This window comes from Chrysochloris asiatica, unplaced genomic scaffold (genome assembly GCF_000296735.1).
Source record: "Chrysochloris asiatica unplaced genomic scaffold, ChrAsi1.0 scaffold00116, whole genome shotgun sequence".
Taxonomy (NCBI): Eukaryota; Metazoa; Chordata; class Mammalia; order Afrosoricida; family Chrysochloridae; genus Chrysochloris; species Chrysochloris asiatica.
The window spans coordinates 1,222,755-1,236,929 of record NW_006408634.1 but is presented as its reverse complement, the minus strand read 5'-3'; the positions used below and the strand labels follow the sequence as shown (position 1 = coordinate 1,236,929).

Here is a 14,175-nt window from a genome sequence, read left to right as displayed (position 1 = left end):
AGTATTTTCTAGCTTATTTTGGCCTTTATTCTTCCAATATAAAAACTCCAGGTTTATTTTTGGGGGGACTTGGAGTCCTGGTGTGACGCTGTGGGTTAATGTGTTGGACTGCAAAGTCGGTTTGAACCATAAGGTCAGTGGTTAAAGCTTAACCGGCCGCTCCCAGGAAACTCTATACAGGGTTGCTATGACTCAGAACCGACTTGATGGCACATAACAACAGTTGTAGCCATAGGACTCCTGGTGTGGCGCTGTAGGATCAGCACTGGCCTGCTAACCACAAGGTCATTTGTTCAAATCCACCAGCTGTTCCATGGCAGAAAGATGAGGCTCTTGCTCCCTCAAAGATTCACAGGCTGGGAAACGGTAAACTACAAAGTCCTTAACAGCAATTTTTTTTTTTTGCTGGTGGAGACACAGTTCAGTTCACAACAGGATCTTGAACTTGAAGATGTCTGAATTGCACAGCTCAGCAGAGCCCTGAGTCTGGGGTAGGCCCAAGGCCTCCACTTCCTCTCCCGGGTGTGACCCGCATGAGTGACTTGACTGTTCTCCTTCCTCTAATCGGTCAGCACTCCGGGTCAAGTTAAAGACTAACTGGGAACTGAGATAGAAGCACACCCAGCCCTGCCGCATGAGGGAGATTGGCTACCTCCAAAGGTTGGGGAGTTGTTGTGACCCTCAGCAGTGCTTCCGGAAACTTTGTGGGGCCGAGAGCAGAGCCTGAGATGGCAGACTCCTCCCTACTTGGAGATTCCTCTTCTCTAGACCTGGGTGCCTCCCCTGGAGCCATCCAGCCTTCCTCCCACCTGCCCAGCACTGCTACCGTGAACTTCAGCCCTCTCCAGAGGGGCCTGACCCCTCTCGGCCTCACAGAGCCATGGAGCCCAGTCGAGGACCGCCTCAGATGCCACTTGGCTCAAGAGTGGGCATTTTATTAACTTTTTGGAAAGGGAATACATTCTCATGTTCAAAAATGCGCAAGATGACAAAGAATACCAATTGGGAAAAAGCTGTCATCCACCTAACACAGTTCCCACTTTCTACCTGGGCTCACTTGTCCCTCGGCTTTGTTGAAATCGGTCCACATCAGAGTGATTTTCTTCCGCAGGAAAGACGTTTCAGATTCCCCCAGCTGAGTGGGAAGCAGGGTCCTGAACCTTTGTACCTCAGAGCGTGATTTCGCAGTGTCTGTCGTTCCTCCTGTTGTCCATTTGTCTTGGTGTATGGTGCCTGACTTGGGAATTCCATTGTGAGGAAGCAGCAGGCTCTGTGGCCGCTTGCCGGGGGGAGCACCGCTGCTGTCTCCTCTCCTGGTGTTTTTGTCTAGTGAGAACTCACCCTTCACCCACCTAGTGTCTGTCCCAGTGGGTCATAGTGCTGTGAGCCACCTTATCAGACCCCCCACTTGCAGAAACTTGTTTCTCTTTTCAGTGTAATCGTCTTGGTGTGCTTTTAAGATTTTAATTTTGCTGTTGATAATCCACGCAGCAGTACAGTCACCAAGCCACCTGTTTATACCTGGGCAGTTCGCTGGTGCTGATGGTATTCCTCAAATCCTGCAGCCTTCTCACCCTCCTTTCGGAGCTGTTCCTCCCCCGGGAGCACCAGGACTCCTGGTGTGGCACTGGCGGATCAGCACGGGACTGTGAACCACATGGTTGACAGTTCAAACCCACCAGCTGCTCCTCGGAAACCCTAGGCTGGGTCCTATGAGTCGGAACTGACTCCAAGGCATTTCACAACAACAATAACAACAACAACATGAGCACCAGCTCCCCCCTTCGCCCCCCTGTAGGACCTTATCCAGTTGCTGTTCTGAGTTTGATCCCTCACATACAGGTTTTCTTCAGAGAGTTTAATGCTCAAGGCAGAGTTTTTTGTGTTGTTTTTAAGTATTTGTATTTATTTTGTTGTTGTTGAGAATCTACACAGCAGAACATATATCAGCTCAGCAGTTATGATGTGACGTTGACATCCATTTTGGTCTTTTCTTTCTTTCCTATCTTTTGATTGACCTTTTGCTTTCTTCCCGTATGATATTCTTGATGCTGTCCCACAACTCATCTGGTCTTTGGTCATTAGTGTCTAATGCATCAGCTCTGCTCTTGAGATGGTTTGTAAATTCACATGGGATATACTCAGGGCCCTACTTTGGCTATCATGGATTTATTTTCAGTTTATTTGGCTGTAGCCTCTGCTTACATAGGAGCAGTTGATGCTTTGTTCCGTAGTCTGCCCCTGGCCTGGTTCTGGCTGGTGCTGGGGGCCCTCTCCAGCATCTCTCCCATAGGCGTAGTCAGTGTTGTTTTCAGCAAGTTTCACATGTAGACTTGTGGTGTAGGTGGCAAAAGGTGTTTGCATTGAATACATCTTTGGTCCTGAAAAACTACACCATGAGATCGCCTTTCATTTCTGTCACCAAGGCCATGTTTTCCAACTATGATCTCTCCACTCTGTTTCCAACTTTGACATTCCAATCGCTGATAATGATCAATGTTTCTTGAGTATGTGTTTGATCAGTCTCAGACTAAAGAGGTTGGGGGATTGTTCAGTGTTTTCATTACTGGCTTTGGTGGTTGGTTTGTGAATTTGACTAATTGTTGTATTAACTGGTCTCCCTTATAAGGGTTGTTGTTAAGTGCCGTCGAGTCGGTTCTGACCCATCGTGAGCTTGTATAGGGTTTCCGAGGAGCAGGTGGTGGGCTTGAACCACCAACCTTGCAGTTCAGATGGCTTTGCAGCCTGGAGCCTTATTCCACAGCGCCACCCCAGGACTCCACTCTAAGGGTATATGTAGATAGATAGTAGCTATCACAGACAACAGAGTCTTTCCAGATAGATTTGAAAAGCTCTGTTTGAAAACGAATGCAAAGCTGTTCTTCAATTTGTCATTCTCGGCATAGTAAACCGTAGGCTTATTCCATTCAGTGTTTAGGATGGCCCCTTTTATGTGCTCTACTTCATTTTTGACCAATACTGATTTTCCTGGTGTGGTGCTGTAGGGGATAAACACTGGACCTTAAAGTTACTTTGAACTGCAAGGTCTGCACTTCAAACCCACCGCTGCTCCTCGGAAACCCTCTACAGATTGTTATGAGTGGGAACTGACTCGCAGGCACATAACAGACTTTGTACACTCCATGTTCTGATTATTAATGGATGTTTCTTCTCATGTTGAGTTGTGTCCCATCAGCAAATGAAGATTCCAAAAGCTCTGCTCCAACTCTGCCATAGTAGAATTGCCATAAAAAAGCCCAAAGAAACCTCAAACCAGTTACCAAGTGGATTCCAGCTCCTGGGGACTGCATGTGTCATGTGTTTTGGAAGTAGTTTCCAGACCTTTCTTCTGCGGTTCCACTGCTTGGACCGGAACCGTCAGCCTTTCGGTGGATTGCTTCATTCCCAGAACTGATGACCTGACCATGCAAAGGACTCACAGTGAGGACTGAAACGGAGCCTCACACATCAGTGCCTGGTAGCCCTGGGGTGCCTGTCAGGAGATGTTTGGACCGACACAGTTGGCACATGGCACCCAGTGGAACACTACCAGGAAAACGGAGGCATGCCCATCCCTCTTCTCAGCGCCCCTGCGGGCAGGAGAGAATCACCACACTGTGTCCCCAGGGTGCCGTCGTTACAGACGCAGACCCTCACTGCTTTCTTCCCGATGCGGATGGTGGGTTCGAACCACTGATCTCCCAGTTAGCAGCTGAGCGCTTATCCACAGTGCCACCAGAGTTCCTTATAATGGGGATAAAGCCAAACCCACTGCCATGGAGATCATTCTGACTTACAGCGACACAGTGTAGTAGGAGCATCTGGTGGGTTTGAACTTCTAACCATGTAGTTAGCAGCCCAATGCTTACCCTGCAGCACCACCAGAACTCCTTAAAGGGCATTTGTTGTTGTTGTTGTGAAGTGCCATCGAGTCAGTTCCAACCCATAGCGACCCTGTATAGGGTTTCCGAGGAGCAGCTGGTGAGCTTGAACCACCAACCTTGCAGTTCAAACGGCTTTGCAGTCTGGTGTATTAACCCACAGCGCCACATCAGGACTCCAGTTAAGGGGACTAAAGGGCTGTTAGCAATAGAAAACAACCTACTATCCACTGCAGACGTGGAGGCCACTGCACTTACTTCCCGTTGTGGTTTGCGTTTGCCTCCTGTTGCCATGTGGAGGTGCTGGGGTTTCAGCCTGGTCCCGACCCTGTGTGCGCGCGCTGCGTGCTGATGGAGCGCTCGTGGACGTAGGGATGGGGGGTTGGTACCTGAGCTCCCAGCCCACCACCCTGTGTGTGGAGGCTGCGTGCTGATGGAGCCTTCGTGGACGTAGGGATTGGCGGGGGTGGGGTGGGGGGCGGGGCGGTACCAGAACTCCCTGTGTGCCCTGTGGCTGCCTGCTGACCGCCTGCCCCTACGTAGGCCATGACGCTGATGGAGTACCTGATCAAGACGGGCTCGGAGCGCGTGTCGCAGCAGTGTAAGGAGAACATGTACGCCGTGCAGACGCTCAAGGACTTCCAGTATGTGGACCGCGATGGCAAGGACCAGGGCGTGAACGTGCGCGAGAAGGCCAAGCAGCTGGTGGCTCTGCTTCGTGATGAGGACCGGCTGCGGGAAGAACGTGCTCACGCCCTGAAGACCAAGGAAAAGTTGGCACAGACGGCCACTGGTGAGTGGGCTTCTGACAACCCACCCCCCCCCCCCCACCCCCAATCTTCATCCTGCCTGCAGGACCCCTAGCCCCTCTTCTCCCCTCTCCTCCCGGGACCCTGACCTTCCCTGTCCCGTCCTCCCATGCATTATGGGACCAGTTGGAGACTGGCCATCGGGTCTGCACAGAGCTGACCTGGTGCCCTGAGAACAAAGTCACAAACAGGGAGAGGATCGAGAGAGGTAGACCTGGGGAACCGCAGTGGTCCGTCCCCGTGGTAGGGCTGCACCCGGCTCTGTGGGGACGGGAAGATGGACAGTCAGCAGGAGGTAGCCCTGGGGAACCGTTGTGGTCCGTCCCCGTGGTAAGGCTGCACCCAGGCTCTGTGGGCACGGGAAGATGGACAGTTAGCGGGAGGTAGCCCTGGGGAACCTCTGTGGTCTGTCCCCGTGGTAGGGCTGCACCCAGGCTCTGTGGGCACAGGAAGATGGACAGTTAGTGGGAGGTAGCCTTGGGGAACCGCTGTGGTCCGTCCCCGTGGTAGGGCTGCACCCAGGCTCTGTGGGGATGAGAAGATGGACAGTTAGCGGGAGGTAGACCTGGGGAACCGCTGTGGTCCGTCCCCGTGGTAGGGCTGCACCCAGGCTCTGTGGGGACGGGAAGATGGACAGTCAGCAGGAGGTAGCCTTGGGGAACCGTTGTGGTCCGTCCCCGTGGTAGGGCTGCACCCAGGCTCTGTGGGCACAGGAAGATGGACAGTTAGTGGGAGGTAGCCCTGGGGAACCGTTGTGGTCCATCCCCGTGGTAGGGCTGCACCCGGCTCTGTGGGGATGGGAAGATGTACAGTTAGCGGGAGGTAGACCTGGGGAACCGCTGTGGTCCGTCCCCGTGGTAGGGCTGCACCCAGGCTCTGTGGGGATGGGAAGATGGACAGTTAGTGGGAGGTAGACCTGGGGAACCGCTGTGGTCCGTCCCCGTGGTAGGGCTGCACCCAGGCTCTGTGGGGACGGGAAGATGGACAGTTAGTGGGAGGCAGCCTACTGGGTCTCTGTGCTGTTAGGTACCCTCGAGTCCATTCTGACTCCTGGTTCCCACGTGTGCCTCTAAGTAGAAAGCTGTGCTCTGGGGGGTCAGTGGCTGTTAGGTACCCTCGAGTCTTTATTCTGAGGTGCCCCTGGGTGGACTCCGCCCTCCAGCTGTTAGTTTAGCAGCTGAGCGTGTTCATGTGCACCATCCAGGGACACCAGGGGATAGCTGCTGTGGTGTTTGGTGGTGCTCCTGACTCCTGACGACTCTCTGTGTCTCAGGCAACTGTGACCTTTGGAAGCAGGTGGCCAAGGTGATCTCTGGGTCACTTAGAAACACTAATCTCTCTGCTGCTCCTTTGAGTGCAGCCCTCAGTGTCTGGTGGACGCTGCCAGCTGACTCTGCCTCCATCTTGAGGTCTCTGTGGCTCTCGAGGGACCTTGAAATGGAGCCCCCAGGTGTCCCCATCCCCTGGGTCCCAGCCCTCCTGTGCGCGGGGCACCCTCAGTCCTCCCTGGGCTGTGTCCCCAGGAGCCTGATCCAGTTTTCCCTGGGGGTTTCACAGCCCTGGGTCTGGTCTTGGGGGTGTTTCTCTGATCTGGGCTCTCCCTGTCCCCCGACCCCAGCCTCCTCGGCGGCGGTGGGTACAGGGCCCCCAGCTGAGGCGGAGCAGGCCTGGCCACAGAGCAGCGGGGAAGAGGAACTTCAGCTGCAGCTGGCCTTGGCCATGAGCAAGGAGGAGGCCGACCAGGTGCGGGCGTGGGCATGGGGGGCACGGGGGTCTCCACTGTGCTTCTTCATCCCATCTCCATGGCCACAGCCCTCCTGCTCTCTCCCTCCACAGCAGCCTTCATCATCTGGGTCCTGGGCTTCCGCCCCTGCACTCCTCTGGCCCCACCCTCAGTGCTGCCCCTTGGGGGCTCCGCCCACTGGGCAACCAGCTTCGGCTTTCTCTCTCTCCAGGCTTCCTCGAGGGCGGGGGCCCCTCTGCCACCTGGGGTTCTTCCGGTTTCTCTCTCTCACTGGCCCCTGGTTTTCTGGGTCCCCACACCTCTCTCCCTCTCTGACTCTGTCTCAATCTCTCTCTCTCTCTCTCTGTCTCTCTCAGGGACTCTCTATGTTTCTCAGGGGCTCTGTCTCTCTGTCTCTGTCTCTCTCTCTGTCTCTGTCTCTCAGGGACTCTGTGTCTCTCTTGCTGGCCCCCGGCCGACTCATGTGCTCTCTCCCTGACTGGGACCCACACTCTCTGGCTCCCAGCCCCGCTCTCTCGCTGTCTCTCTTCTCTCCCTTCCTGGCCCCCAGCCCTCCTCACACTGTCTCTCCCCCAGCCCCCGTCCTGCGGTCCCGAGGATGACGTCCAGCTCCAGCTGGCCCTTAGTTTGAGCCGGGAGGAGCACGACAAGGTCAGAGCAGCAGCTGCCCCCCCCCAAGAGAACCGCAGCACCCCCAGCCCCACAGCGCTGCACACGCTCGACCACAGCCATGCCAGCTGTGGGTGGGGCTGTGTGCCAGGCTCAGGTGTAGGGAGCTGCTCCGGGTGAGGCCCCCCGGTGCTGCCCAGCCCCTCCCTGCCTCTTCCCCCCCAACCTCTGTTCCTAGACCACAGTCATTGCGTACTCCATATGTTGTCCACATATCATTTTAATGTCCGATCACCTTTGTCAGGGAGGAGGGGAGAGAGGGCTCTGGGGGCAGCATGGGGGCTCTGGAGCCCCCGCCCAGCCCCAAACCCTGTGACTGTCTCTGACCTTGTACCTTGTCTCTGTCCCCACCCCCACACAGGAAGAGCGGATTCGTCGGGGGGACGATCTGAGGCTGCAAATGGCCATTGAAGAGAGCAAACGGGAGACCGGGGGCCAGGAGGAGGTAAGGGCTGAGGAACGGGCTGTGGTGGGCTCCCTAGGACAGGGTGGTGGGCTTCTGGAAGGCTCTGCCTCGTGGCAGCACGTGGCCCATGCTCTCCTCTCTCCCCACAGTCCTCCCTCATGGATCTGGCTGATGTCTTCACAGCCCCAGCTCCTCCACCCACCTCAGATCCCTGGGGGGGTCCAGCCCCCTTGGCCACTGCTGCCCCCACCACTGCCCCTGCCTCGGACCCTTGGGGGGGGCCCCCAGTCCCTCCTGCTGTTGACCCCTGGGGGGGCCCTGCCCCGACGCCAGCCTCTGGGGATCCCTGGCGGCCCGCGGCACCAGCTGGACCCACGGTTGACCCCTGGGGTGGGACCTCCAAGCCTGCTGCTGGTGAGGGGCCTGCTGGGTCTGACCCCTGGGGGAGCACTGATGGTAAGTGCTGGAATGGTCCTAAGGGTCAGCTCGGTCCTGGGGCTAGCAGGAAGTGGCGGGAGGGAGCCCAGGTGGGAGCCTGGGGTGGGGTGAGGGCTCTCTGGTGTGGGAAGGCTGCTGGTCTGGGGGTGCTTTCTGGAGAAGGGGAGGCTGCAGTCTGAGCAGAGAGAAGCACGTTGCGTCACAGCGCAGGAATGGTGCAGCTGGAGGGCCAGCTCGCCCCTCACCCAGAGCCTCCTCCCTCAGCAGGTGGGGCCCCAGGTGGTGGCCCCCCCACCTCGGATCCCTGGGCACCAGCCCCTGCCTTCTCAGACCCCTGGGGAGGGTCCCCTGCCAAGCCCAGCACCAATGGCACCACAGGTACTGACGGAACAGCCTGGGCCAGGAGACCTGGGCCTGTGTGTGTACCTGTGTGTACATGTGCGTGCACCTATGTATACACCTGTGTCTGTCTGTGTATGTGTCTGAGACCCTGCCTCCAATCCCTGGTTGGGGGTGGTGGGTGGTTCCCTACCAAGCCCAATACCAGTGGCCCCTGCAGGTATTAACAGGGCAGGCCTGGGCATGCGTATCTCTGTGAGTGTGTGTGTGTTTGTGTGTGTGTGTCTGCGTGTGTGTCTGGGGCACTGGGGATATGCTAGAACTTTCTGGTATGCCCTCTGCAGTCGGGGGATTTGACCCGGAGCCTGATGAGTTCTCTGACTTTGACCGACTTCGGACGGCCCTGCCGACCTCTGGGAGCAGCACAGGTGAGCCATCCTTGCCCGCATGGCTTCCCTGCTCTGCAGGACAGGCGGAGCCGTGGGCATAGGAAGAGCTAGGTCTACCATCTGCTTTGCCTTGGTGTGGATTCTTGCACTGACACCTGTCTTGTCTGTCCGTCTGTCCATGTTGTCCCTGAGCAATCGCAGGCTCAGGAGCCGTTTCCGCTGCTGTTGGTGTGTGACGTAGGTGAGGGCACGTGTTGGAGTGGAACTGCTTTTTAGTATTTCCCGGGTTTTGAGTAGAAACCGACTTGACTGCACCTCACAACAATAGTCTTTCCAGGTGGGAGCGCGGTGGCTTCATAGCACTGGACTGTGAGCCCAAGGCCTTCGGTTCAAGCCCGCCGGCTGCTCTCCTGCCAAGATTTACAGCCTTGAAACCCTGTAGAGGGTCGCTCTGAGTCGGAACCGACTCCACGGCACCTCACAGCACAGCAGACTAGTCTGTTCAGGGGCAGATGCCAGGGCCGTGTCATCGACTTCCCTGAAACTCGGGTGGTGACTCCGGTGACCGCACAAGAGCAAGCTGATTTTCCTCCCAGGGCTGCTGGGTGGGTTGCAACTGCCAGCCTTGGAGTCCCCACAGAGTGCGCACCGGGTCTCTGTCCCTGAGGGCCCTAAGGGGCACCCATCAGGACCTGGAAGGGGGCCCGGGACCTACCTCTGCTGTCTTCAGGCACCCAGAGCAGGGCTGCGTCTGTCTGCTCTGACAGCTCGGGGGTCCTTCAGCATGACCCTGGGTCTTTGTATCAGGGGACTTGGGACCTCTGTTTCTGGGGCTCTGAACTTGGCGTAGAGTCTTAGGGGGTGGCTCAAATCCCTCAGAGGAGCCTCAGAAGAAAGACCTGGTGATGTACTGATGGAAAGTCGGCTTTGGAAAGCCCAGTGGGGCCCCCGGGCAGCTGGTCTGGTTCTGAGCTCTGATCTGTTTTGGACCGTGGATTGTGTGGAGCAGAAGGGCACCCCCTCCAACAGTGTCTGCCCTCAAGGGGACAGCCCAGGCGGCTGTCCCCTGTCACCCGCTGCCTGGGCTCCATTCATACTCAGCCACCCTCCAGGACGGAGGAGAGCTGCTCCCCAGGCGCTCGGAGGCTGTCCGAGGATGGGCAGTGGATCTGAACCTCCAGCCTCAGGGTCAGCAGCCCGACACATGACGCCTTGACGTCACCCCAGGGTGAATTGCAGGCGCTGTCTGCAGCCCTCATTTGTCAAGACTTGTAAAGCCTGCCCCAGAGGGTTCCTGGGCTGTGGTGGGCTCGGGGCAGAGCGCCAGATCTTTTCCTGTGGGGTCTGAACTGCCAGTCTCTTGGCTAGTAGCCAGCCCCTCAGCCGTGTTGCCCCAAGGGCTTGTTTTAGGTTAGATAAGCCACCAGACCCACTCTCGTTGAGAAGGTTCTGACTCACTCGGGTGCCCTGGAGGACACAGTTGTACTGCTGTTAGGGTTTCTGAGACTGTAATCGTTATGGAAACAGGCTGCCTCATCTGTCTCCCAAGGAGTAGCTGGTGGGTTTGAACTGCTGACCTTTCGGTTAGCAGCTTAACGCTTAACCCACGGCAACACCAGTGTTCCTTTTAATATGAAAATTCGTAAATCTGTTTAAAAGAAAAAACCGCAATGTATTGTGTGTGCTGGGGTCACGGGTATTGGCCAATGTTGACCTGCCCTGAAGCCCCCGTGTTCCTTCTTGTGGGCGGCCCCTGGTGACTACGTGGGCACTGTGCTTCTCACCTCCTGGTGATTCTCGGCAAATCGGCTTCTCTGGTTCCGTAGTTCTTTGTGCGCCTTGGTTAGGCTCAGACACAACTCTGTTTGTCAACTCTTAGATTACCCCGAGCAGTTCTGTCCATTAACAGTAGTAACTCACCCTGACCTCAGCTCTGTCCCCACACAACCACTCATTTACTTTTTTTTTTTCAAGATTTTATTGTGAATTGAGTGATAGTTTACATGGGAGAGCATCAGCTTTACACATTCATCCTGTCGTATTTCGTTTCCTTGCAATGATTACAATCCCCTCCATGCATCGTCATTCAAGAGCATTTGCTTCCATTCCCTCTGGTGGTTTTTTTTTGGATGTACACCGAAGCACTCAGGAATATATAACCATTCAGACAACCAAAGGGTACATCCCACAAGCCTGTCAGTAGGCCATCAGCACAGAGCCCCTCGTTCTCCCTGAGTCCATAGTTCCCAGCAGCTCCATCTCTCCACGTCATCGTCTCTGCCTCCCTCCGTGTCTGGCGTCACTGCTTCTCTGGGTTGGATCCCACACTCCGCTCTTCTCCCTCAGTGGTCCCAGGGTCCTCCACTCCTGGGCTGCAAGATCAACCACTCCCCTCCTTTTGTTACAAAACATCCACCTTTACATTTGCAATGCTCACAGTCAGTCCTGATAGCAGTTATTCACTATTGAACCATGAGAGTCTTATTATCCCCATCTCCTTTCAACAATCCCGTCCAGACACAGGAAAGCACTCAGTGGCGATTCTACCTTCCCCCGCACCCTCTGGAACTAGGCTCCCTCTTTTGAAAGCCTGTAAGCCAGTCATTTTGTGCCTCTGTAGCCCCCCATTTTCAGTTGTTGTTAAGTACCGTGGAGTCAGTTCCAACTCATAGTGACCCTGCACAGGGTTTCCGAGGCTGTAAATCTTTGTGGGAGCAGAATGCCTCATCTCTTGTCTGTGGAATGGCTGGTAGTTTTGAACTGTTGACCTTTAGGTTGGCAGTCCAACTCGTAACCACTACGCTACCAGAGCTCCTTAGCCAATGTCTAAGGTGCCCATTCCTGTCAACCTTGTGTACCGAGGGGGTGGAAATGATCCTCTCTGTAAAGATTCGTTCCCTCTTTGGAGCTACTACATCCATGAGTACAGGTCAGCTTCATCAAATGGTAGCGGATTACTCCTTTTTTTTCCCCTCTTCTTTCTTCCTCTAGTTGAGTTCTGATCATCCAGCCACTGAAGTCAGGTAAAGTGGGTACCATCTGCAAGTATGGGTGTTCTTGTGCATCTCCCCCTCAGTTCGTATTAGCTGGACGCTTCGCTCTCTGCTCTAGTCCTCTGTGGCCATGTCCTTGTCCCTGGGCCCAGGAGTCTCCAGGTCTCGCCATACTGCTGGCCAACAAGGTTTCAACCGAGGTTGACAGGAGTGTATTGAACGTGGTTGGACTTCACTCACAACTTCAGTGTTGTTTTCCCCCTTATCAGTAGACCAACTGTATTCCCCTAGAGCCTCAGTTTTGGAAGGGGGTTTGCCCTGAGGGGACCTAACTGCTTACCTTGATGGCTCCTGGCGAACAACTTGCTTTTTCTTACAGCCAGACTGCGTTAATTGTTATTGATTTTCCCTGCTGGTCTTTCAAGAAGTATCTTCTGTTCTTGGAGCTGCTCCAGGCTGGTCTGTTTGCTCTTTCAAGTGGAAATTTCCCACCTCAGAATATTCTGGATGGGGATCAGGACTCCACCTATGGTCATCTACTTTTTGTCTCTGCATGCATTTACCTGTTCCAGGTGTCTCCTGTCAGTGGGGGTCTCGTACTTTCTGCCCTGTGTCTGGCTTGTTTCCCTCGGCATGATGTTTTACGGCTCTGCCATGTGTTCGCAGGGATCAGGACCTCTTTCTTCTTAGGCTGGGTAATGTCCCCGTGTGGGGGTACACCACCTTGTGTTTCTCCGTCCCTCTGTTGATGGACTGCGTGGTGGGTTCCACCTTTCTCTTGAGTGTACAGCTGTCTGTCTTGTGTTCCTGCTTTGTTACCTGGGGTCATGTTCTAATTCTGCTTGGACTCCGAGTTGCGGTGTTTGGTGTTATCTCCATTGCCAGATGAGCGAGGGCACCCGTTTCTCCTCATCCTCACCTGCGTGCATCCTTTTCAGTTTTCTTGCTAGTAGCTGTCCTGGGGTGGGCCTCTGTTTTTCGTTCTGGGCTCTCTGCTCCAACGTGGTGGGCATCCTTCTCTGAGCCTCTGCAGGTGCCCAGGTATTGGCCCTTTGTGGCACTTCTGTCCAGAGACTCGCCTCTTGGGGCCTGTCCCCCCTTATTGTCTCTTACTGCTTCCTTCCAGGGGAGCTGGAGCTGCTTGCAGGAGAGGTGCCCGCCCGTAGCCCTGGGGCCTTTGACATGAGTGGGGTCGGGGGCTCCTTGGCCGAGGCTGTGGGGAGCCCCCAATCTACAGTCACCCCGACCCCCACGCCCCCCACACGGAAGACGCCCGAGTCATTCCTGGGGCCCAATGCGGCTCTCGTGGACCTGGACTCGCTGGTGAGCCGGCCCGGCCCCACACCTCCCGGAGCCAAGGCCTCCAACCCCTTCCTGCCAAGTGGTGAGTGGCCCTGGCTGCCCTGCTCCCCAGTGTCCCCAGTGTCCCCCACTCCCATCCTCCCCTCCCCCTGGGTCCGGCCCCAGGTCCTTCCCCTTGGGTCTGTGTGCCCAGGGCAGGGATCGAGCTGGGGGTTGCTGTTGACTGTGTGCTGTGTGTCTGTCTCCCTAATAGGTGCCCCAGCCTCTGGCCCCTCGGTCACTAACCCATTCCAGCCTGCGCCCCCTGCAACGCTCACTCTGAACCAGCTGCGTCTCAGCCCCGCACCCCAGGTCCCTGGCGCGCCCCCAACATACATCTCTCCCCTCGGCGGGGGGCCTGGCCTACCCCCCATGATGCCCCCGGGCCCCCCGGCCCCCAACACTAATCCCTTTCTCCTATAATCCAGGGGGGGGAGGGGACTTGGCCCGGCCCAGCTTCCCCCCATTTTTGCTCCCTGGGAGATCAGTGTTGTGAGTGCATGTGAATCGGGGGCCCCTGTCCCCAACCTGCCCTCTCCCCCTCCTGGGGCCCACTCACACTACGTCCTCTTCCCGTTCCTCCACTCTACCTCCCCACAGAGAAACTGGACCTGGGGGTGGGAGGAGCACTGGCAAGAGGAGGAACCCTTTCCTGTGGCATTAGAAAGGGGAGGGACAGCTGGGGGAGTCCCCCCACCCATTCCCTTCCCTCCAGACCTCCCCTCAAATCAGTGTTGGAGCCTCCTCATCCCCTATGCACCCCGTGGTGAATCCTTGGTGATGATTTTGACGACTTCGGGAATAAATGGCAATTCTCTTGGGTGTGGCTCCCTCACACCTCCCTTTGTGGCTGTCTGTCCCCCGAAGCTCCTTTCCGCATCACAGCACCCCACACACGTTTTCTGTGCAATTTACCTACACACATAATCCCTTGCTGTCACCTGTGCCGGGACAGGCATCACTAATCCACACAGGCACCTTTGATCCAGTGATCTCCAACAGGCAGCAGTAATCTACCCTAGGCAACAAGGATCCCTGGCAGGCACCACTAAACTATTCTAGATAGCCCAGATTCAAAACAGGCAACACTCAACCAGGCCAGGCATCACTAGTCCATCCTGACACACTGAGCAGATGCTGGGCTCTGAACCCTAGGTGGCGTCTGC

The 14,175-nt window shown here is 56.0% G+C and overlaps 1 protein-coding gene across 2 annotated transcripts in view; it reads left to right on the top strand.

The window, feature by feature from the left end:
* Nucleotides 1-13,432, top strand: part of EPN1 (epsin 1) — a 20,526-nt gene extending 7,094 nt beyond the window's left edge. Inside the window, exons 2-10 of one of the 2 annotated variants that reach the window (XM_006868085.1) lie at nt 4,425-4,674; nt 6,309-6,433; nt 7,011-7,085; nt 7,465-7,548; nt 7,659-7,965; nt 8,215-8,325; nt 8,631-8,714; nt 12,795-13,052; nt 13,224-13,432. In XM_006868085.1, the coding sequence (XP_006868147.1) occupies nt 4,425-4,674; nt 6,309-6,433; nt 7,011-7,085; nt 7,465-7,548; nt 7,659-7,965; nt 8,215-8,325; nt 8,631-8,714; nt 12,795-13,052; nt 13,224-13,432 (1,503 nt within the window). The remainder of the gene's footprint in view (nt 1-4,424; nt 4,675-6,308; nt 6,434-7,010; nt 7,086-7,464; nt 7,549-7,658; nt 7,966-8,214; nt 8,326-8,630; nt 8,715-12,794; nt 13,053-13,223) is intronic. The other variant, XM_006868086.1, reaches the window with a different exon arrangement.
* The last annotated feature ends 743 nt before the right edge of the window (nt 13,433-14,175 follow it).